Source organism: Esox lucius, chromosome 20 (assembly GCF_011004845.1).
Source record: "Esox lucius isolate fEsoLuc1 chromosome 20, fEsoLuc1.pri, whole genome shotgun sequence".
NCBI classification, from domain to species: domain Eukaryota; kingdom Metazoa; phylum Chordata; class Actinopteri; order Esociformes; family Esocidae; genus Esox; species Esox lucius.
Genome location: NC_047588.1, coordinates 30220859 through 30245421, shown reverse-complemented (window position 1 = coordinate 30245421; position 24563 = coordinate 30220859). Strand labels below are relative to the sequence as shown.

Below are 24563 nucleotides of genomic sequence, written 5' to 3'. Positions count from 1 at the left end.
CCCTTCAACCTCTGCAGCAAGGCTAGCAGCACTCATGTCTGTTTCCCAAAAACAACCTCTGCATATGACGCTGAGCACGTGCACTCAACTTCTTTGGTCGACCATGGCGAGGCCTGTTCTGAGTGGAACCTGTCCTGTAAAACCGCTGTATGGTCTTGTCCACCATGCTGCAGCTCATTAATTCTTAATTCTTTTTTTCAGATCCTCAGAGAGTTCTTTGTCCTGGGGTGCCATGTTGAACTTCCAGTGACCAGTATGAGGGAGTGTACGAGCGATAACACCAAATTTAACACACCTGCTCCCCATTCACACCTGAGACCTTGTAACACTAACGAGTCACGAGAAAATGGCTAATTAGGCCCAATTTGGACATTTTCACATAGGGGTGTACTCACTTTTGTTGCCAGCGGTTCAGAGGTTTATGTCTGTGTTATTATTTTGAGGGGACAGCAAATGTACACTTATACAAGCTGTAAACTCACTACTTTACATTGTAGCAAAGTGTAATTTCTTCAGTGTTGTCACAAAGATATAATCAAATATTTGCAAAAGTTTGAGGGGTGTACTCACTTTTGTGAGATACTGTATTTATTCCTGTAGTGTGGAATAGGAAAGGAAATATCCAAAGCATTTTCTTCACAACTAGAGTAGATGTAATTGACTTTGGTGTTCCTTCAGAACGGTTAAGAGTGGATTTTTGAGGACGAATGTATCACATTTTTGAAGCACAATTCTTCAGTTCTTGACTGAGCAAAAAGCTCTAACAACCCCAGGTGCATTTTTATATTGATTATTTGTTGGTTTTGTGTGTTTAGGTTTTTTAATGTTATGTGCAAGTATGATGAACGTTAGAAGCATAGTGGGAATTTTCTAATTTTAAAACTTTTTTTTTTCTAGTGTTTTCAGCAGAGAGCAAATATTATTTAAGAACTTCCCCACTTATTTTTCCCACACACAATTCTGATATTTAGGATTGTGCGTTTATGTTGAGTGTGTAATTAAATAATTTCTGGTGTCTGTCAGTATTTAAAACCCAATCAAATCAAACTGACACATTTACAGCTCTTTCATTAGATCCAGCACAAGGAACCATGAAGCAAATCCTGTGATGAGAAAGCAGCCAATGTCTTCTACTGTCCACATGGTTACTACACTCAGACAAACTTGTCAATGTCAAGCAACTGAGTTTATTGGTTACAAAAACAAACATTTATATGGGAACACTTCATTCTTAACACTGCCCTTTTGGGGAGTAACAAAGTGTTTGAGTCATGGGTCTGTTAACGTGGTCCAAGGCTATAACGGCACAGGAGTGGTCAACCAAATAAAGAAACCCAATTGAAATGATCCCCGAAACCCAATTTAACCACAGTGGATCTGATGGAGCCATTGCATTCACAAGTCCCAGGGGAACAGTGAATGTTGCGTCTGTTGAGATATTATACTACAGCTTGTATGAATTTGAGTGTGAGACCATTTTGGACAATAGAGTGGTGTGTCCATTTCATCAAACAAAACATTTTAGTTGTGAAATGTTTTGCCAGACAATGAAACAGGGAAAATTATTTTACTAAAATATGTTTTGGTTGGCAGAATACACCCCTGATGCTCCAAGGGTAGCTGGGACTGGCCACTATCCATAGGTAATGCACTTGCCTTATTTATGAATTTTTTAATAACATCAAAAGTGTGTAGTTTGGAAAAAAAAAACATCTTTCTCAAATTGAAAAATATTTTTAAAGAACTCCATGGCAGGCTGTACAAGAACTGATTAATTAGAACCAGCACCGTTTAGACAGTACCTCTCATCCAATACTGAATATGTTACAAATACACACATAAGCTATACCAGCATGGACATTTGATCAAATAAACTCATCCAGACTTTAAAATATACTATTTTCTGTATTTATTGATTTGTGTCCTCCATGGGATGTCGGTTGTGCAACCTCACAGTTTGCGTAGGCTGGCTGCAGAGATCCATCTCCAATCAGCATCAAGGCAGCCCACACCCACATGTAATATCATATTCATTACTTATAAGAAATCACATCATCTGATTTGGTTCCAACAGCTGTTACTTTTTCTTAGCCTTTGGTTTCCGTTTTTTATTTGGGTTGGGGATGATCTTTTTCACTTTGAGAGGCTGAAGTATGCAGGATGGAGATTCTGTAACATTTGGAGAAAAGCCTTCCATCTTCCGTTTTTGGCCCCTTAACTCTTCACCTGTATCCACCTCCATTTGCACCTCAGCTCTTTCCTCTCCTACCTGCCCTCTATCATGCGTTTCTTTTTCCTCTGCTACCTTCCCCTCATCAGTATCAATGGTCTCACTGGCAGGCCTCAGCATCCACGCAACCTGTAGAGCTGGAACTCTGGGCACGATGGCTTCCACGGCGTCGAAGAAAATCGCTTCCTCATTCCCCCGTCTGAATCCCAGTGCCAGGACACACCTCAACCCCAGTAGCCCCGCCACGTTCTCGCTGAGCCGCGGTACCTGGCACGCTGCGACACCCCTTGTCTGGCACAATGCTATCAGGTGGTTTGTCATATGAGGTGGTTTGACAGACTTACACACCAGCACCAGCCGCAGTTGGTTCCGCTCCACAGCCTTGGTGACTTCATTGATGCCAATGGCAAGTTGTCTCCTAGCGTCTAGATTGGTCCAGCCTTGCTCACTGCTTTTTACAGAAAGTTCCGGTTTTGTGTTAAGGGGTGTCAGTGGAGGCTCAGCTACTGATGCAAGTCCAGTTGGCTGTTTCTTATTTGCCCTTTTCCCCCACTGTCGAAACCTTTTTATCTCTTTCTTTTCCAGCCCAGTTGCTGACAGTTTACTTTTCAGAGTTTCCAAAATAAAGTGCATGTCACCTCTCTGCAGCGGGCTCCATTGCAGGCTGTAAGGGGAGTTCAACGATGTCTTAGCTGGGATCTGCTTCTTCCGCTCTTTTTTCGAAAGTTTTCCCTGAGTGGCCATCTTATTCTGGAGCAAAGACAGGAGGAATTACTCTTCTATGGAATACCATAGATTAGGGAGGGACAGTGTAGGGAAAGAAAATTAAAAGTTTACCAAACTATTAATTACATCACAAAATGAAATAAGTTAAACTAAATCTACCAACATTAAAAAAGTTTATTTACCTACCATTACTTTATTTTACTGTATCTAAATTACAGTGAAAAATGTTTAATGTCTAACTATAAATGTAAAGAACACGTGTAGCCTATTAAATATTAAGCCTATTAAGAAAGACTGTTTCAAGTGAGAATTAGATACGTCTGATGCTAAAAGAAAGCAAATGTTAGCCATTTCCAACATATTCGTTAATTGTTCTGCTACAAAAACCTTGTCTAGTTCCAATTGCTGAGTATAACACTATACACTACTCGCCATGATTACTACACTCCTCTTGGGACATTGCTGTATTAGTCGAAGATTTGTTCGTCGGTTCAAAAGAAAATACTTTTTTGGGTCAACTATTGTCTTTAAACTAAAACCAGTAGCAAGTTGGTCGTGTAACAAGGTTAACTAGATGGCTAACGCGTTAACCAATTTGCGTGCTAGTTCCTCTGCCACCGCACAAACATGAAACATTTCCGAGACACGGCCAGCTATTTTAAGTTAACCAACAAACTAGCCTCAAACACATCACGCAAACAATTACACGGTCAAATTATGCATACGTACACCAGTCGGCTCTTTACCTCAATATGAAGAAAGCATTTACTAGGTTCCAGTCACGGGCGTAGATGCAGTGAAAACAAGGGATGTCCAGCTATGTCATGGGCGCAGCCATATTGTTTAGCACCAAGACTCAAGTTGATGACGCATTCAGCCCAACAACGATGTCTTAATTTTTCGCTGTGTATATATTTGTCTTTATATTAGCTATTACACAGTAAAAAATAAAGGTGTATATATGCCTTCACAAAAACATTGATTATAAATCTTACGATTTGCTATTGAATCCACAGGTTTCTAAATTACTCCCACCAATACATATTTCTTCTGAGCCTGCAGTCTTTAGCCCAGGAGGTTCTAATAATCAATCCATTAAACGTTAGTTGTAGGATGACCAGACCACGTTTTTCCCGGGGCAGTCTCGTATTTCAGTCCGTTTTCAGTTGTCCCGACTTATTTCGAATAAAACAACTGTTTATTAATGGTCCGAAACACTCGAATGCAACAGGTTGTCTTGATTTGCCTCCACTGTCAGTCTTAGTTCTTTATTTTTCACAGACTATGATCCAATCACATTTTAGTTTTCACGAACTGCCAAAGCACCTGTGCGCGTGCGAAATCCTATCCCGTATTTCACCCGGTTGAATCTGATCACCCTAGTAAGTTGGGATGCACCCTAACTCGCAGCAAAACAACATTCAATACAGTGCTCCTCCAACAGTACAAAGTCTTACTGAAGGAGAGTTAAAGACGGTACCTGCTGGACTTCACTCAGTTCTACATCACCAGGCTGGTTCTTCTATTTTGTAATTGTTTTGATTCGGAGAAGGCATGTAAAGGCTGAGCTGCACTGACATGCAGTAGTACACAATTTTCGGGAATCTGTTTTGGCTCAAGAGTGCCACTTTAACAACCAGAGGCCAGAATTCCCAGGATGCATAATAAGCCTAGACTATGCTGTTTTGTCATAAACAAATCTCATGTTGTAAGGCACTTCAGACTCCTAGATACAATCTAATAAAACAACGTTGACATCGCCACTGGCTTAAACCTTAGGGAAAAGGTGCTGCAGTGTGTTTACATTTGTCCAGTAACTCTCATTACATGGTTGGAGAGTACTACTATGTGGTGATTCTGGACTAACTTCAATGCCCGTGTGTCTTTTTAATTTAACATTTGACATAATTTGGTTTGTAATATATCACAGTCATCTTCATTTGGCGCTCGGTGTACAATGTTTGTTCAGCCAATCAGCTGTCTCTAGCCATCCCACGGCAGAGTCCCGAAGCGTTGACGGATTTACTGTGAGCTCCAGATCTGTTACTGCAGTCAGAGTAAGCTATTCCCAGAAAACAGAGCTATTGCGTTAATTCTACATAATAAGACTTACGGAATTGAACTTGACAATGTCTCTTAAGGTAACCTTTTGTCTGCACTTTGGTGCGCGTCTCCTATCTAGTGATCTAGATTTTACGTGCAAAGTATTTTTATTATAATATCTTATGGTAGTGGTAGGTAGGTTGACGTTCACCGTTATGTTCTCTATTAATTTAATCAGATATGTGCACGTTTTAACATGCATATGGAACATAGAGTTTTATAGGTAATATTTCAGAGTTGTGCGCAAGAATCACGCGGTGCTTTGGCTACTGCTGATGTCAGCAAAATGCGGGTACAGTATGCAGCGGTATGACGCCCAGTAGAGTTAAGCATTGCATGTACTTATTTGTTATACTTGTTACAGTGCAGCTCATTGTGTAGGTTAATTTGACTCAATCTTCTTCTGGTTATGTTTGTGGGAAATTACACTGTATTAACTGCGCGTGCAAGGTTTGTGTCGGGATTGAGGAACCATGAATGACATTATAGGGATGTGTTTTAATCTTGTGCGCAATTTTTCAGATACATTGTACATCAACGATATGTGTTACACTGAGTATGTGTGGGGAGAAAGGGTCCTTAAACTGGCAATTGTTGTTGTTTTACGTTAATTTATCTTAAGTCTCTCTTTTGGAACATCAATTAGTATGTGAGTTTCATTTCCAATTTGATGCATTTGCCTTTTATCCCATTCAAGCAGTTATGCCATGAAGTTGATTAAGTCTGACGTTTTCATTGTGTATTGTCCAAGATGGAGAGCTCAGAGGTCGACTATTTAATAGCACAATAAGGGCCCATTGTCTGGCTGCCTTGTAGGAAGTAATACACTGTAGTGCTGTAGACTACATAGGAAATTCTGGAGTTTCTTTGCAGTATTGTTTTCCCAAATGTTTCCTCTTAATCTTCATGCATATCTACTCCTCTGTCCCCTTCTTCTATCCTTCCATCATTCTCTGTATAGGCAGAGTTTGAGCTAGTAGCAACAGATGTGAAGAAAGTTAAGACCAGACCTTCAGACCAGGAGCTGTTGGACATATATGGTCTGTATAAGCAGGCCATTGTTGGAGACATAAACATTGGTATGTATGTATAATATATTTGATTGTCCTAAATTTGTGATGATCAATTTGCAATTCCACTCTTGCCTTATCACAGCAACTTCACAGCAGGTTCAGCAAAGTCAAAGATTGTGATATGTCCATGGACGCACATCTCACCAAGCCATTCTATTTATCATGCCATGCCAGGGCGTGTACACAGTGGAGAAGAGTGCATTCCTCAGCCAACAAACACAAATGAACTAGCATGCACGTGACCTACCAAATGGAGTCGCTAGAGTGTGATGAGACAAGGCTCTTGGACATCAACCCCTGGGCTCTGCTGATCCAATTTGTACTGCCCTCTGCAGGATTGTCAGGCATGGTCATCAGGCAAAACATCCTGGCCACAGTGACATTGCAATACAGTATCTTTCCGCTGTTTCAACTGAAATCAAGCCAGGGGGCCATTACAATGATATGGGGAGAATGAGAGCTATTGCAGCAAATCACTGATACCAGAAAACTGCTAACCAAAATGGCTATATCAGACACCTACAGTGGATATAAAATGCCAGGTTCTTGTGATGTAAAAGAATGAGACAAAGATAAATCACGTCAGAACTTTTTCCACCTTTAATGTGACCTATAATAAGGTTTTTATTTTTCATTTTCCCCTTTGAAGTTTTCAGTTTGTTTTTCAATTGAATTGTTTACATTATAGATCACGTTAAAAGTGGAAAAAGTTCTGACACGATTAATCTTTGTCTCATTCTTTTACATCACAAAAACATGGCATTTTAACAGGGGTGTAGAGAATATTTATATCCACTGTATACTAGTACCGGTAGGCCTTACCTTGATTCTGTCTTAGTTCAAGTTCTGTCCTTTTTTATTACCTATAACCACTGATATTCTTAAATTGTCTGCTCTTTATCTCCACAGACAAACCAGGCTTATTGGACATGAAAGCAAAAGCCAAGTGGGAGGCCTGGGATTCTAGAACAGGTAGAATCCCTTTAACAGTAACCTTTTGTCATCTAACCATGTTTCAGTCTTCTATCCTTCAACCCTTGTTTATGATCACTATCACAAAATTAATATGTATTATAAGAATTTCAATAATGGACAATGATTAACATTCAAGGTTGCAATCATCACTGGCCATCACTTTTAATTAATAGAATGAGCTGGGTTCGTTATTGTCAATCTGTGCTAAGTATGCTTGTGTGTTAGGTTCTGTGCTTGTATGACAATTTTCCAGTAATGTTATATTCACATTCTTATTTTATAGGCATGTCCAAGGAAGATGCAATGACAGCCTATATAACACTTGCGAAAGAGATCATCAACAAATACGGGATGTGATGAAAAGTGAAATGTGATAAAGTGTCAGATGTGACTATAACAGGCTACTAGAATGATTAAAGCAATAGCTTATGGGTGTAAGCCATAAATTATGGAAAAGAACTGCGCAAAATGATATCTTACCGTGATTCCTTTTTCATTTTTAGATGAAAATTTTATTAGATTTTTAATAATTGCTTTTTAAAATTAAATCCCTATGCACTTTTTATGTTGGATTTATGATTAATCTTTTTTAAATAATGCTCTGTATTATTTGTAGATATGATAATAAATAATATTACATTTATCTGGTCTTGTCTCAGCCAACAAACAATTGAGATATTAACACTCAGAGTGGTTCATTACCAATGCAAGAGCTCATTAAGCATACAATAAAATTGACAATAATTAAGTAATGTTTACACACGGACACACCATGTTTCAATTACTTTTCTGGATTCATATTAATGCATTATTTTGAAAAGAAACCGAGCAGAGGCGTCGCTAGAATCTCAATACATTAAGGCAGGGGTGTCCACGGAAGGCCGAGTGTCTGCAGGTCTTTGGGTTTTCCTTTAAATTGGTTCCCAGGTCAGACCTGAACAACCAGGTGGGGGTAGAAATTAACCAATTAGTGAACTCATTAATCAATCAGGTACAAGGTGAGAGCGAAAACCTGCAGACACTCGGCCCTCCGTGGAACCGGTTTGACACCTGTGCATTAAGGGCTTAGCCCACCCACCCGCCCCTCCCGGGCCAGGGTACAGAGTTTTGAATGTACATCCGGATGATTTCGATGCACATGATAGCGGCCTACACGTCTACATTGTCATAAAGCGCGATCGGAATTATAGATCAATAGATCAGGGGCTATTTTTATATTATTATTATTTTTGTTATATTTGGGATCCGGGGCTAGAACAAAAATTTTGGACCGGCTTTACATTTCCATGGACGGGCACATTTGTCTTACTCATCAACATAGAATAGTGGCTAAAGCACGACGGAGGGAAAGCAAATAATCTTTGCATGCATGGCTTCCTGAGGCTATATACTTGCAAAATACACTGCTGTCAATCAAATTTGAAAGCTTTAGTAACTGCAGTAGTTACACATTCTTTGTAGCTTAGTGATCACATTACTTAAAGCACATCTTCGATCGCATTTGCAGATAAAGGAAGGAGAGCTAGCCTACATTCCCAACAGTAATTAGTGAAGTACAGTATTGAGAGGCATCTTACCCAAACTATTTTTGGGAGGCAATACCAAATATTAAGTTCTGCTTTTCTGTATTAAATACTTATTTCATGCAATAAAATGCAAATTAATTATTTAAAAATCATACAATGTGATTTTCTGGATTTTTGTTTTAGATTCCGTCTCTCACAGTTGAAGAGTACCTATGATTACAGACCTCTACATGTTTTGTAAGTAGGAAAACCTGAGAAATCGGCAGTGTATCAAATATTTGTTGTCCCCACTCTATATTACAAATTGGTCTTTAAAATGTATACAATTTCCAAATTGCTCCACTTGGAAATGACGCAAGTAAAAGATGAGCTGAAATCATCTGTGACTTCATTACAAGCCACGGTGAACACACAAGGCTCTACCATAAAGGACCTCAGCATTCTCAGCAACACAGTGAATATTCTCAAATATGAAGTTAAGGTGCTTTGAGCTAAATGCGAGGACCTGGAGGGGAGGTTGAGACGTAATAACATCCACATGGTGGGTGTACCAGAGGATGTGGAGTGTCTTCATCTAGCCTCCTTTAGAGACACTGTAGGCTTCAAATTATCATGTTGCCTCTGTTGTTGGTTCGATGCACCTTATTTATTTATTTTGCCTATACTGGTTTTTGATCTTTATGTATGTTACATCTGGTCTTCTAATACACCTCAAAGGGCTACACTTATTTTTTAATTCTCACATCAACCTAACCTAAAGGGTCAGTCAGCTGGGAATACACTTATGCGAATGCATTAATATTAAAAAAGAACTAACATTTCCAGCAGATCTTACCGCCCAATTTCATTAATCAAAGTGGCTTGCCCACTTCAGGTTGGTGGAGAGTGCCTGCCTCAAGTGGAGGAGTTTAAGTATCTAGGGGTCTTGTTCACGAGTGAGGGAAGGATGGAACGGGAGATTGACAGACGGATCGGTGCAGCTTCTGCAGTAATGCGGTCGATGTATCGGTCTGTCGTGGTGAAGAAACAGCTGAGCCGCAAGGCGAAGCTCTCGATTTACCGGTCAATCTACGTTCCTACTCTCACCTATGGTCATGAGCTTTGGGTCATGACTGAAAGGACAAGATCCCGGATACAGGCGGCCGAAATGAGCTTTCTCCGCAGGGTGGCTGGGCGATCCCTTAGAGATAGGGTGAGAAGCTCGGTCACCCGGGAGGAGCTCAGAGTAGAGCCGCTGCTCCTCCACATCGAGAGGGGTCAGCTGAGGTGGCTTGGGCATCTGTTTCAGATGCCTCCGGAACGCCTTCCTGGGAAGGCGTTCCTGTCCCGTCCCACCGGGAGGAGACCCCGGGGAAGACCTAGGACACGCTGGAGGTCTCCCGGCTGGCCTGGGAACGCCTCGGTGTCCCCCCGGAAGAGCTAGAGGAAGTGTCTGGGGAGAGGGAAGTCTGGGCATCCCTGTTTAGACTGCTGCCCCCGCGACCCGGCCCCGGATAAGCGGAAGAAGATGGATGGATGGAACGTGGACAAAATATTGGCTAAGCTACTGGCTATGCGTTTTGCAAAGGTTCTGCCATCTGTGATATCCCCGGACCAAACGGGCTTAATTAAAAATAGGCATGCCTTTTTGAATGTCAGGGGGCTACTTAATGTTATATACATCCACTCAAACTCACCCCAAGATGGTCATCTCTCTAGACACCGAGAAGGCCTTTGACAGAGCGGAGTGGGGCTAGCTTTTTCACACTTTGGAAAAAGTTGGTTTTGGTGAGAGGTTCATTGCTTGGGTCAAGTTATTATACACCTCCCCACTTGCATCTGTCCAGACAAATGACAACCACTCGGGCTACTTCCCTCTTTTTAGGGGCATGAGACAAGGATGCCCAATGTCCCCTCTGCTCTTTGCCGTCGCCATTGAGCCTCTCACCATTGTGCTCCGATCTAACCTTCAAATCAAAGGGGTGATCGGGAGTGGCATTGAGCAGAGGGTGTCACTTTATGTAGACTTACTTCTTTATCTTTCCCGGGCCTGATTTATCTACCTATTGTTCTGTCTGTTCTAATTCATTTGGATCCGCCTCTGGCTGCAAGCAGGTCTTTAAAAATGGTCATTACTCCCTTTATCCCTAGCTGGTCTGATTAATTTGGTTAAAATGAATATCCTACCTAGATTTTCCTTCTTGTTTCAATGCAGTCCTGTTTTTATTCCAATGTTGTTTTTTTAAAAGCTTGACAAGGTTATCTCAAGGTTCATTTGGATTAAGAAGAATCCAAGAATCTGTAAAACATACCTGCAGAGACCAAAGAAGCATCCTCCTGTCTGCCATCTTCATTGGCTCCTTTGGTCTTTACCCCCTAGTATCCTTGTCTGCTCAGAGTTACGCACAAAATATTTTAGTCAAAACGAAATCTGGAACCAATTTCAACATCATATTAGATTGCAACCCTTTTCATTACAAGCTCCTATAGTCAAAAATCATGCTTTCCATCCCTCTCTGTCAGATGGAGCTTTTTCCAGGTGGTCTAATCTTGGCATAAAGTATTTTAATGATTTGTATATTGAGGGCACCTTTGCATCCTTCCAACAGCTTTCAGTCAAATTTGGTATTTCAAAAAGTAATTTTGTTTTTAGATATCTGCAGGTTTGTAGTTTGTGTGGGGCGCAACCTCCCAATTTCCCTCTCAAGCTGTAAAGCCTGCCATCGATGCTTTACTAATACCAATCCCCTATCTCAAAAGGTATCATCTCCCGGGGTTATGAGAGAATTTTCTCTCTTTGCGCTCCTCGCTGTCAGTTGTAAAATTGTCATGGGAGCAAGATACGGGTGAAGAAATTACAGAGGAACTATGGAATGATGTTCTCCTCCGGGTCCATTCTTCATCTATATGTGCCAAACATGGTCTCCTTCAATGCAAAACTGTGCACCATACTCACTGGACAAAACTCTTTGTTTTATCCTGATATTGACCCTGTTTGTGATAGGTGTTGACAGGCTCCTGTCTCACTGAATCATATGCTTTGGTCTTGCGAATCTCTTTGTAACTATTGGTCCAATATCTTCTAAATATTATCTGGGGCACTTCAGGTTCCCCTCAATCCAGTAGCATCAGCTGCACTGTTTGGGGTAATACCAGATACAATAGTTCTGTCAAGACATAAAGCAGACCTGGTGGCCTTCTTGACCCTACTTTGATGATTCAATACTGATCTGTTGTGCCAACAGTAAATATATTGGTATTTATCATGAAGACAGTGTTCTGTTCTTTGTTATGGGGGAGATTTATATATGTAATTTACCTTTTTCTGTTCACTTTTAGTGTATTACACTGTATTTTTGTTATATATATATATATATCTTTTTATACACATCTGTAAGTTTACATGCCTTTATTGTTGTATGTATGTTTTAAAATAGCATGTCAAAATAATCTGAGAAACATTCCAAAAACACCAATAAAAAGCCCCAGGTGGTGAGAATGGGCGACCTCATCTCCTCTGCACTGACCCTGAGCACCGGAGCCTCGAAAGGCTGCGTACTCAGTCCCCTCCTGTACTCCCTGTTCACACATGACTTTGTGACCACACACAGCTCCAACACCATCCATACATTTACAGACAGGACTACCATCCTGGGTCCCATCTCTAACATCGATGAGACCGTTTACAGAGAGGAGGTAGAGAACCATGGTGCCAGGACAACAACCGCTTTCTCAACAGCTGCAAGACTAAGGAGATGATCATGGACTTCAGGAAGCAGCAGAGGGGGGGTCATGCCCCCATATACACTGAACAAAATGATAAACGCAACACTTTTGTTTTTGACTCCATTTATCATGAGCTGAACTCAAAGATCAAATACATTCTCTATGTACACAAAATGCCTATTTCTCTCTAATATTGTTCACAAATCTGTCTAAATCTGTATTAGTGAGCACTTCTCCTTTGCCGAGATAATCCATCCACCTCACAGGTGTGGCATATCAAGATGCTGATTAGACAGCATGATTATTGCACAGGTGTGCCTTAGGCTGGCCACAGTAAAAGGCCACTCTAAAAAATTGGGGGGGTCCGAAAACCAGTCAGTATCTGGTGTGACCACCATTTGCCTCAGGCAGTGCAACACATCTCCTTCACATAGAGTTGATCAGGTTGTTGATTGTGGCCTCTGGAATGTTGGTCCACTCCTCTTCAATGGCTGTGTGAAACCGCTGGATATTGGCAGGACCTGGAACACACTGTCGTATACGCCGATCCAGAGCATCCCAAACATGCTCAATGGGTGACATGTCATGTGAGTCTGCTGGCCGTAAGTAGCCATCATGTGAGCGACAAAATGTCATTGTGCAGGATGAAGCTGTGTTGTTCGGTGCATTTGACAAATAAACATTTATACTTGAAACATGGTGTAAAGGAGATGTGGAACTAAATTGTACAACATAAATATTACATGCCTACAATAACAACTCCCTCACATTGACAGTGACTGCTTGCATGAAGTTCTACTTTGTGCATGTGTATACCCTAACGCTGAGTGTTATACCTGCTTTTTCACAAGGTTAGATGGAGGGGTTTCACAATACTATGCTCAAGTACACACAGAGTACACACAGTCTTTACTTCAAACATAAGCAAATGATTGCAAGGACACAGCTCTCTGTTATGGACCATAAAGAGAATGTAAACCACCCACAGGCCACCACCAAAGCTGATGGTAAAAAAATATATAATAGTCACAGATATTACTTTTGTGGCAGTGTAACTGGAGAAAACTAATGAATAATCACACTGCAAAACAAATTGCCAATGGAACAAGACTATTTAACTGTTTTTGGGGAGATAATTGCTTGAAATAAGTGAAATAATCTGCAAATGGAACAAGAAAATTACCAGATATTCAAGGCATATTTTCCAAAAACAAGTGGTACATATTAACTTGTTAAGAAATATATACCTTATTATAAGGATGGTAGGGTTTCTAACATGAAAATAAGATAAATATACTTGATAAGCCATATATTTTTTGCAGTGCACCAAAATCATCTGATTGTGTTGTAACGTTGACACTGAGTGAGAGCTCGCTTAGAGCAGTAATTCAAAACATGGGAACACAACGCCAATAACACTTTACACCAGCAGTTGTGGCAAATAGACTCTGTGCACCAGCGCAGTGACGAACTTCCGCTTTTGTCTAGAAGTCGGTATTGCAGTTTCCGGTTTACTTATTAATACTCATCCGCATTAGTAAACACCTAAACTCACAACAAGATGAAGTGATGCTGTTGTACGAAAAAAAAGGAAATATAATGTACGTGACTCATTTAAGTTTCATGGTACAAGTGGGGCATCATTTTAATCAGGAGAATGTCCTCTTTTTAATAAAATATGACTTAAAACCCTAGACTAGAAAATGTCAGAAAGGGCGATTTTTTATATACTTCCACGTAACGCAGGTTTAAACGCAATTAATACCATATAGGACCACATGTTTACTTCCTATGCCATTTTTCATATGAGGTTACAGTAGTAAAATAAAAGAGGAGACCTGTTTTGGTGCTTTTTTGAGGCTATGGAATTTTAAGCTTCATTCAGGTTAGAAGAAGCTGAACGAAGGTTCGTTTCAATTCACTTGCTATGGGGTCGCGCTTGCTTTATGCGTTCAAATGTCCTGCCTAATACTACACTAAAAAGGAGCACGTCGCTAACTAGCTAAGCCGATAGCCGGCCGCCACACCACAGTAAACTACTTACCCTCTTAGTTGTGCAGATAACTCGATATGTAGAGTTTGAATCCCTTGTTCCGCTTGCTTGTTGGAGCAGGAGACCAGGCATCAACAATTCGATGGACATCACTAATGCTTATTTTAGGCAGGTCTTGGAGACATCTACTAAAAACTGAAATTTTGGGCGACGCGGGTGATCGCCTTAAAAGTGAGAGTTGCAGCCCTCAACTGATGTTGATGTTGTCATGTTGTGTTTTGGCCTGATGCGCCACCCTCCACCTATCTACCAATCACGAAGTCAGTAGTGTTTCTGGATCCGGTTTGCCAGCTCTGCTCTAACCTACCCTAACTCTAGTCGGATAAATAATGTCTAACGTTACGAAATCTAAAAGACCTCGTTATAATTCCGAAATACGTCGTGACAAAGTCCGAAATAAAACAAGAATTTGTATAGGAGATGCCTTTGAAAGATGGAGAAGGCTGAAAACTGAGAAGAATTTGAAGACAGACGCCAACGTTGCTAATTTTCTCCTGGACAGGTAAGAGTAATCTATGTTTGACTAACTTGTCCTTGATGTCAATGGACATTTCATATATTCATGACAGTCTAACAAAGTTATGCATGTTCGTGCAAAGTAACGTTACGTTAGCTCATATGGACGTATGCTAACATTAGCAATGCATTATCAGATCCCGTTTCTCTGTCCTTATGCTGAGACGCTGAGGAAAACAACATTAGCACGCCCATTATGGCAATTTGAAGCCATAATGGGCAGAAGCCTAACTCAAAATAAACATTCTCTACCTTTTGGGCTATGCACTATCTTAGTGTTGGTTTGGAAGCACTAGGCGCAATTCCAAGGTAAAATAACTTTCTAATGTCCATAACACTAATGAAAAGCACAGTGTAGCCAATGATGTTAATAAAATGTTGGCCCACTTGGAACGTTTTATGCCTACTTGTTTTTCATGCAAGTTCTACAGCCAAAAATAGTAGAATGTCATGTAATCTTTCACATCACATATTTTAGCGTTATGGACGTGTGCTGCAAGGTAAATAAAAAAAAATACAGCTGGCCGCTTTCACTTATAGCGTCAGCTAAATGAATAGCTGTATCTTTGATATCGGTTACACATAGTGACATGGGCTTGTGCATGTACTTACGTTAATGACAGATACCTAACGTTACAAGTTAGACTAACAACTACTGTTCTAACAATGTACTGTCACATACGAGCATCTTTACGATTATATTTGACTAATGACAAATAGTAAATTTTTGCAATACATAATTATTTCGCAAAATTTCTCTGTTAATTAAGCATAAACATAATTAACAGAAAAAGAACTTACGGCTCGTCGTCACTTGCCATTGGAAGCTCGTAGAAGCAGCCTACGTTTCTTCTGAATCCTGCAGCTTGTCTGGCAACCTCGAGTCAGGGTGGAGGGGATACACCGCTCTACAGTATTTTTAATGTGATTGCAGTACCAGTTTTGGCCACAATCCTACATACGTTCCTTTAAGTACACCGGAAAATGATAAAGCGGCTAAAGCGGAAGTTCGTCCATACGCTTGTGCACAGAGCCTATACCATGACATTATTGTTGTGACTTACTGTGTTATCTTTTCCCAAGCAACAAAAGCAGTGGGTTGCACGCAAACTTTACCAACCAACGACACAAAACTTCAGAGACAAACGTCCACAGAGAGTCCTGGCCATGAGGAGGGACAACAATGTTATTTACCAAGCTGAAATAACAGGAATTCCCAATCCAGCCCTTCCACCTAATACTGCTACCCTGCCAAAGCCAGCTAAGGAAGAGATCGTTGCACAGCACAGATCTCATTTTCAAAAAAGGCCATAAATGAACTGCTGTAACACAACTTTGTGAAAGTACTAAATTGGAAAGTAGTCGTCCACTTACATTAATTTTTACTCTAGCAGTGTGAAATGTTGTAAATAACACACAAATATTTTTTTTAATAACTTTATACAGTATGTACACCACATCCTTATTTTGAAGGCAAAATACGAAAATCGGAAGTCTATTTTGTCGCTGCCAGTTGTATACAACGTTTCTCCCCCGAATGACTTCTATTTTGAAGGCAAAACACGAAAACCGGAGGTCTGCCGAATTTCTAACGTTGCCTGCACGACCCTTATCTATTGCAGCCGGTTGTAGTTATCGAGTTGGGGCAGTTAGCTAGCTTCTTACCTTTGATTGTCGCTTAGATGATGGCTACTTTAATCAATGTATATCACTCGCTAGCTTGATTCTCAGAACCACGGGTGCATGACGTTGTTGCTCGCCCTGATGCTAGTGCAATAATTAACTGCTCGCGAAGGAAAAACTGCACTCAGCCTTGCATAAAATATTAGTGTTTTCTGTGGCGGCGCATCACAATTCAGCAGCGTTGCCCAATAAAATGGAAACACTGTACTGTATAGCATAAGTACGTTCGTAGGGAGCAACGTTATCTTAACTATAAGAAACTATAATGGCAGGTAGAGACCAGGACGACAAACTCTCAATTCCTCCCTTATCGACTACAGCATACACTACGAAAACTGCAAAGAAGCGAAAGAAGACTTTGGAGAGTCAGGCTGAACAAAAAAAAGACAGAGATAAAGCACGAAATAAAACAAGAGTTAACATCGGTTCAGCATTCCCGCGGTGGAGACAACTTAAGGAATTGAAAGGAATCAAGTTTGACTCACAATTAGCCCTTATTCTCCTGGACAGGTAAATACATTTAAAAAAAATAAAAAATGACCGGTGAGTAATTGCAAAAAAGGTGATTTCAATTACTTAAATGTTTCCCAGTCATCAAAAACAAAATAAAACAGTAAGCAGGAATGGCAGTCACAGAACATTTTAATTTAGTAATAATACATTTTTGTCATTCGTTCTACATAGCCTAAAAACTCATGACTGGTTTCTTTTTAGACATTTTGTCAGGGCTATAGCTAAGCTACTTTTACTGACCACCGAATTATATACTATAGATAAAACAGGTGGTCACACGAGATGCAGCAGCGTACAGTTTTTGCTGCAGTAAAACAAACTTCTGGGCCACCCTGCCTCCTGAGGACCCAGAAGCCACCCTGCCACCTGATTAATTATATTTTTAAGCACTCATAAAATAATCACGAGTTTTTACCTTGCATTATGTTGAGATACAATCCAACTTGCACGTTAAGGGATCTTTCGTTGATTGTACTTTCCAAATTCCAAAGACTCATAAAACATTCCTGGTTCTCTAATTCTTCTTTTTCGTCAACTGAAACATTGGATCCGATACAGCAATGTATATTTATTTTTCCAGGGCTAACTCAAGTGGTATTTGTTTGGCAAAACATTTTATTTAATAAAAATGGACAACTGTAGATTTTACTTCCTGTAACGAATTATGTTAAGTCTATTTTAAAATGATTCACCAATGTATTCAGTTCACAGAGTAACTACTGTCGATATTTAAAGCTTATGTAAGATGTATGTAGTAATACATTGCTATTCGTCCCATCTGAATCGTGTAATGAGTTCATACAATATCATATGGCTCCATTGCACAGGTGGAGAAGCGCTGTATATGTTATAACCTACAGCTGCTTGACGCGAGTTGGCGGGAAAAGCCTCACTGCGCAGAGGAAGTGATGCATTTTATGTTTAAATTCCAAACCAAGAGCTGGAAAAACAAGGTAGTTGTTCTACCTCTTTTTATGGAAGAAACTTGTGATGCTAGCTAAACAATTTAATAATTATGGAAGAAAATAGTAAGTTGACAACAATAAAGAAAATAAGGTGTAGATCAGAAGAAAGCAAATTATCTAAAAGGGAGGCCGATAGAGGCTGTGGAAAAACACGGGTGTACATGGGCGCAGCAGCCTCTAGATGGAAGGAACTCAAGGACCAGAAGGGATTATACAGTTCTCTTGGACAAGTATGTACCAGTAGCTAATTTGTCAATTCTATAGTAACCTTAGCTTGCTAGCAACTTCAAACATGAAGCATTTTGCTACAGCAGAAATAATACAATTTAATTGATTTTAAAAAGAAAAATCTGAGGAGCTGCTGGAAAAAGTAAACTGACGTCACACATGCGACAGTCGGCTTTTCTAAAGCAGGGTTTTTATTACCTCTTGCAGCAAACAGGGGGTACAGTTACATTGATCAGCTTTAAAATGCATTTCAATGTGCAGTATGTTTTGTACCAAGAGACACTTTTTAAAATTCTATTTACACAAAAAAGGTAGTTTTTTGTATTAAAATGTACTAGGATAAAGATATTTTACTTTACCTAGATTTGGTTCAAATCAAAGTATTAATTAAATTGTTTATGTATGGTAAATACATAGTATACATGCAAGCGGGCTAGATTAGTAATCGATTTACTTTTTTAAACTTAATCAGCTATAAATTACTTTGCAAAAAGAACACATTCCATGTAAATACAAGTGTTTTCAATAACAAAATAAAGGCACACATTGAAAAATTTTTACTTGCATCTTCTGAACTTCATTGTTGTACATCCACTAGCTGCTGGGAAATCAGAAAACAATACAATAACGATGGCCCCGGGCCACTAAAAAGTCAAGTCGGACTAATAAAACTAGAAAGTCACTGTCCTGATCTGACCATTGCAAAAGAAAAAAATATTTGCATTATACACTTGACATCCTCCAGTTGTTTTGTAATCTGGCACACACACAAAACTACCTTGCACGCACAAATAACTACCTTGCGCATGCTCTTGGCCAGTAATTAGTTTAGCAGTGATGTGATGCATGACTGTCTGGTATTGTTTTTCACATGAATCACTCAAATGAAGAAGGCAGCTGAGGATAACTACGAGCTTTAACGGGTGATAGTGCAAAAAGTGATTTACCTGTTTCGACTTCGATGGGACTTTGTGTCTTTGTGGAACCACACTGTGTCGTCTGTCGTACGTTTCCGGCAAGAGCAGATAAATGTGGGTCTTTTTACATAGGCACTGACAACTTTCACAAACAGTCCCTGACCATCCATGCCAATAGCAAACATCACCTGGTCTGCATGACAGCCAAGTCTTCAGGGCCCTTGACCGTACTGGTCAGGAAGTTAAATGCAGATGCCCATTGGGTGATTACACGACTTAATACAACCACATACCTAGTAACTCAGACGGACCAGCCGTTTGCCTTGTTCACCGCGGATGAATGAGTTAGTGTTTTGTTTAAAAGTGAAATGTTTTCTTCACTTGCCTTTTTTTATACATTTTGATAATTAGAAATGTGATGAAAGAAATTAAAACATTTTTTTTTATATATCCAGAATGCACTTCATAAAGTAGTAAACATGTTAAGTAATAAAATATTTGGTTAAATGCTGTGACACTGATTAATTACAACTTTTGGAAGAAAGGACAGAATTTTTTTTTTAAATTTGGGGCCAGTAAGTTTCAACTGGGCCAGTGGCAATTCTTTTTAACTTTGAGCCCTATTATGACTTGAATTTTTTAAATATCACACTCTCAAATAGACATGTGTTGTCATTTTGTATTTTGAGGAGAGTTGCATTTATTTTCCTTAGATTTATTCAAGTTTAAACTTTGTGCTTGGGACTGTCACACTATATGACCCTAGCACCCAGAAGAGTCCAGTCAGGATTCTTGAAACGCATCAACTGGGAATGTACAATGTGGTGCGTGTAGGTAGTGTGCCAGTACCCCCTGTTGTCGTCCCTATGTTTTGCCGCATCCTCTGCTGCCCGTCCACCTCGTACAGCCTGTGCCGACAGAAACGGCAGCTGTATTGGCATTAGTGGGCTATGTGGCAGATGGTTGAAACCGGAGTCTGTTACCTGACCACTTCTCTACATGTGGAGTTGGTGGCGACTAAACCAAGCCCAGCCTTCTCCGAAACATCAACCTCATCACTGTTCCCCGCTTTGAATGTCCTGAATGTTTCCAAATATGCTCTTGTACAATCTACAATCTAATTGTCAACTAGGGAGACAGTGCACATGGCAGGACGGACATCTACTCATTTTATTTTACTGACAACAATGTAATAACGCAATTCAAATCATAATAGACTTTGATGCTCCACTTGCATTTATGAACAGGAATTTAGCCACATCTAGTAATTCATTGGGGTAATTGATTTCCCAAGTATAACGGATGTGTGTTGTTTCCCGGGCTGGGGTTGCATGGAATGTGAAAGCTGAGGAGGGACTACGTCGTTGAATGCATGTCCTTGTTTGTCAACAGAGTGAAAGCTAGATAACTTGGTTTTGTCTTGGTCACAATCCTATAATCACTTTTATTTTGAACACAGGTTTGCTGCTTCAACTCAACAACCAGCTGGTCCCCCTTCTGATGATATTGTTGTAAACATTAACTGCCTGCTACAGCTGTTTCAGCGGTGTGAGGAGTGCAGACAAAAGAGTGTGATCAAGACTGAAGGGGAAAGGACATGCCTTTCTGTGACCCAACACTGTCATAGCTGCAACCACCTCAGGACATGGACAAGTAACTCTTCTGCTGCCCGGACAACAGACAGTGAATATGGGGAGAAGCCCCAGAACAGCTGGGTGTGTTTAAGGATTAGCATTTAATATTAGAATTAGCTGTAACTTTGAATTCTGTGGTATACAGTTACTCACTCTTTTTTAAAGGTAATGGTAATTCCAATAATACTGGTCTTCTCCTTACTTAGGTGGCTGAGGTGCAAGTTGCCCTGCCACCCGATGACCAAGAAGACTCCCTGCCACCCGATGACCAAGAAGACTCCCTGCCACCCGATGACCAAGAAGACTCCCTGCCACCCGATGACCAAGAAGACTCCCTGCCACCCGATGACCAAGAAGACTCCCTGCCACCCGATGACCAAGAAGCCTCCCTGCCACCCGATGACCAAGAAGCCTCCCTGCCTCCTGAGGACCCAGAAGCCTCCCTGCCTCCTGAGGACCCAGAAGCCTCCCTGCCTCCTGAGGACCCAGAAGCCTCCCTGCCTCCTGAGGACCCAGAAGCCTCCCTGCCTCCTGAGGACCCAGAAGCCTCCCTGCCTCCTGAGGACCCAGAAGCCTCCCTGCCTCCTGAGGACCCAGAAGCCTCCCTGCCTCCTGAGGACCCAGAAGCCTCCCTGCCTCCTGAGGACCCAGAAGCCTCCCTGCCTCCTGAGGACCCAGAAGCCTCCCTGCCTCCTGAGGACCCAGAAGCCTCCCTGCCTCCTGAGGACCCAGAAGCCTCCCTGCCTCCTGAGGACCCAGAAGCCACCCTGCCTCCTGAGGACCCAGAAGCCACCCTGCCTCCTGAGGACCCAGAAGCCACCCTGCCACCTGAAGCCCCAGATGAAGCCATGCCACCTCAAAACACAGGTAATGCTCTGGAGTGGACTGGCTCACTGGAGATGGAAGTGACTGTAGACCAGCCACCAAGACCAGGGGGAAGTGGCCCGTCTTTGGTGAGGAGGAAGGAGGGAAGCAAAGGAGCAGAGACAAGAATGAAACTGACAATGGTGGAGTTTGACAGTGAGACAGACAGCACACAAAGCCAAGAGGAGAATGGCCTGTCCTCATGGGAGAGGTCACTAAGAGTTGAACTACAGGAGAATATGCATATGCAGCTGGGGTGTGAAGAGGTGCCAATAGACTCTGTAGTACCTGAGGACTCTGAAACCAAAACATCTCAGATAGACACAGAAAGAGAGAAAAGGCATGTAGCTGCTGATTGGTGTGAAAAGGAGGATGGTGTCTGTGAGACTGACGGTGGTGAAAAAGGGGAGACTGAAGGGGAAGATGAAGAAATTGATTCCGAATTTGATCTAGAGGAGTCTGAAGAGGGATTGACAGAAAGCGACTCTGACTTTGATCTTGAGGACGAGGCTGAAGGGGGATTGACAGAAAGCGACTCTGACTTTGATCTTGAGGACGAGGCTGAAGAGGGATTGACAGAAAGTGACTCTGACTTCGACCCAGAGGAGGGGAAATCTAAAAAGGGAAGTGGAACACCATTGCAGAAGTCTACTGACGGACCAATGCAAGATTCTAGACGACATTTTGTGCTCTGTCCTGAATGTGGCATCCTGTACTCCACCAGGCTTCAGTACCGTAAGTGTGATCACAAGTTTATGATCACCTGTCCAGACTGTGGGAAGCACTGTGCAAATGAGATTGGCCTCAAGAGTCACCAGAAGAGGCAACATAGTCACGACAAAATATTCCCCTGTAAGTTCTGCCTCCAACCCTTCAGGACACGCCCAGAAAAGTTGACCCATCAAAAAAGCCACAGATTCACAGATTACAGATGCTACAGCTGCTCAGATTGCCCACTGAGGTTTGACAATGTATTTGTACGGAACCGCCATGTCAGAGAGCACAGAAAACACATCTGTCAAATATGTGACAAGGAATTCAAAAAACGTCACTTACTTGATAGGCACAATCTTTCCCACAGTGATGACAAGCCCTTCAAGTGTCAGGTATTCAATGTTAATGTTTATTACTTTTTAATTGTGTAACTTTTTATAAAATGTTAAATGCTTTAGATTTTAATTCAAAATAAGGTCCAGGTTTTCCTTCTCTGCGTGCCAGGTGTGCCAACGTGCCTTTGCCCAAGCCAGCCAGCTGAAGTCCCACCTGCGTGTTCATACTGGGGAGCGACCCTTCCAATGCCAGCGCTGTGACAAGAGCTTCAACCACAACGTCAGCCTCAAGAACCACGTCAGACGCTACCACAGCCCAGACTCAGGGCCGGACCCTGATGGGGGCGCAGGAGGTGGGGGACAGGGGGAGGGAGAGGGTGTGGGAAAGAAGATGCCTCGGCAGCAGCTGACCTTTTGGACTGAGTGGGAGATGTGGGCTGGAGGAGAAGGAGCCAAGAGAGTGGAGGCGCAGCCGAGGAAGAGGAAGCACCAGTGCATTGATGATGCCAGTGATGAAGAAGCAAAGGAGAGGCAACAAAAAAGTGGTTCTGACCAAGAGGAGAAGATGGATTTAAGGTCAGGGAGAAGTAAAGGGAGGGGTGGAAGGAGAGTAAGGGGGAGAGGTAAAAGAATAGGGGTTGGGAGAGGAAGAGGTAAAGGAAGAGGAGGGAGTCAATAGCAGAGAGCTACAGAAGAAACTAGGGTAGGTATTGCTATTTGTGAGCTTGGTGGACTGAAAGAAAAAGGTTGTATTCATTAATACACTCCATAGCAAGACTATTTGGTATAGAAAATGAGAACAACCATATCTGATAGGTCAGTTTGAGGTATTTTTCTCTTTTTGGACATTGGCTCCTGATTTCTCCCTTTCAGAAATGACTCAAACCTTAGAACCAGGAAAAGTTACAGAATTTGATTTAAACCTAGTGTTGTAAGAAAATGCTGTTCAATGGACATACTTGCAAGACTAGGAATAATCTGTATCTTGGAAACTTGTTCCTGCAGTTTTGTGTATGCATTTTCTATTTTACTAATATACAAAGTTATATTATAGCCCATTGGTCAATACATTTGGAATTGCCTTAAAATGCATTGTTTATCTACTTGCTATGTTCTTATTAGCATCTGTAGGCTTTGACCCAAGTTTAATAAAGAAAAGCAATGTTGATCTATGAATTACTTTGAAGAAAGAACACATTTCAAGTAAATTGTCTCCTCAAAAACAAAATAAAGGCTCACATTAATTTTTTTTTTTTTTTACTTGCATCCTCTGAACTTCATTGTTACACATTCACTGCTGGCTGGGATACCAGGGCCCTGCCCTGCATTGCATAAAATAAGCTAGGGCTATTTAAAAAAAAATTAAAAGCAAAAAATGTTGAGGTTGCAGCATGTAGAGAGCCCCTGGGTTTCGACTGCCAGGGAAAGGAAACCTGTGAAGTAGGCTATCGAAACAGATCTTCCTCCCACTTCCAGTAGAAAAGTAGGCTAAAAAGTCTCAAAATCCCTGAATCTGGCAACAATGATCTTCCGATATATTACCTATGCTGCTTTCAAAATTGCTAATCATTACGTTTTTGATAGATGATGTAAAAATTATGCAAGCAGTGCTCAAAAGCGCGGTCTGAACAAGTTCGCATAAAACACCCAAAGTTTACATTCTTTTTGCCAGACCGTGTAAGCAGAGCCGGTTAAGGTGAGTGAGTGAGCCCTTGTTAAATAGCGTAGTGGTTAGAGAAGCGGACTTGTGAACTGTAGGTCCAGAGATCCTATCTCTTCGCAGGTAAACGAAGTAGTTTACCT

General features: G+C 41.2%; 3 protein-coding genes across 9 annotated transcripts; 2 read left to right on the top strand and 1 right to left on the bottom strand.

Annotated features, from left to right (window-relative positions):
* Window positions 1-1892: 1892 nt before the first annotated feature.
* Window positions 1893-4570, bottom strand: rpp38 (ribonuclease P/MRP 38 subunit). 5 transcript variants are annotated; one of them, XM_010884763.2, is made up of 2 exons: window positions 4437-4570; window positions 1893-3009 (listed from the first exon to the last, which is right to left on the bottom strand). In XM_010884763.2, exon 2 carries the CDS (start codon window positions 2972-2974, stop codon window positions 2078-2080), a length of 897 nt encoding a protein of 298 aa, XP_010883065.1. In that variant the 5' UTR covers window positions 2975-3009; window positions 4437-4570; the 3' UTR covers window positions 1893-2077. The 5 variants fall into 5 exon arrangements, with proteins under 5 accessions (XP_010883065.1, XP_010883063.1, XP_010883062.1 ...); XM_010884761.3 differs by having other exon boundaries at window positions 1893-2980; window positions 4437-4569; XM_010884760.5 differs by lacking the exon at window positions 4437-4570 and adding an exon at window positions 3703-4209.
* Window positions 4571-4959: 389 nt separating this feature from the next.
* On the top strand, window positions 4960-8028 carry acbd7 (acyl-CoA binding domain containing 7). 2 transcript variants are annotated; one of them, XM_010884758.4, is made up of 4 exons: window positions 4960-5097; window positions 6021-6138; window positions 7042-7104; window positions 7391-8026. In XM_010884758.4, the coding sequence occupies exons 1-4, from the start codon at window positions 5086-5088 to the stop codon at window positions 7462-7464; spliced, it is 267 nt and encodes an 88-aa protein (XP_010883060.1). In that variant the 5' UTR covers window positions 4960-5085; the 3' UTR covers window positions 7465-8026. The 2 variants fall into 2 exon arrangements, with proteins under 2 accessions (XP_010883060.1, XP_010883059.1); XM_010884757.3 differs by lacking the exon at window positions 4960-5097 and adding an exon at window positions 5294-5383 and having other exon boundaries at window positions 7391-8028.
* An 8420-nt stretch (window positions 8029-16448) lies between these two features.
* Window positions 16449-23989, top strand: LOC105018941 (zinc finger and SCAN domain-containing protein 10). Of its 2 annotated transcripts, none has more exons than XM_013139249.4 (4): window positions 16449-17100; window positions 20673-20928; window positions 21054-22817; window positions 22930-23989. In XM_013139249.4, the coding sequence occupies exons 1-4, from the start codon at window positions 16856-16858 to the stop codon at window positions 23437-23439; spliced, it is 2775 nt and encodes a 924-aa protein (XP_012994703.3). In that variant the 5' UTR covers window positions 16449-16855; the 3' UTR covers window positions 23440-23989. The 2 variants fall into 2 exon arrangements, with proteins under 2 accessions (XP_012994703.3, XP_028971461.2); XM_029115628.2 differs by lacking the exon at window positions 16449-17100 and adding an exon at window positions 17817-18298 and having other exon boundaries at window positions 20749-20928.
* The last annotated feature ends 574 nt before the right edge of the window (window positions 23990-24563 follow it).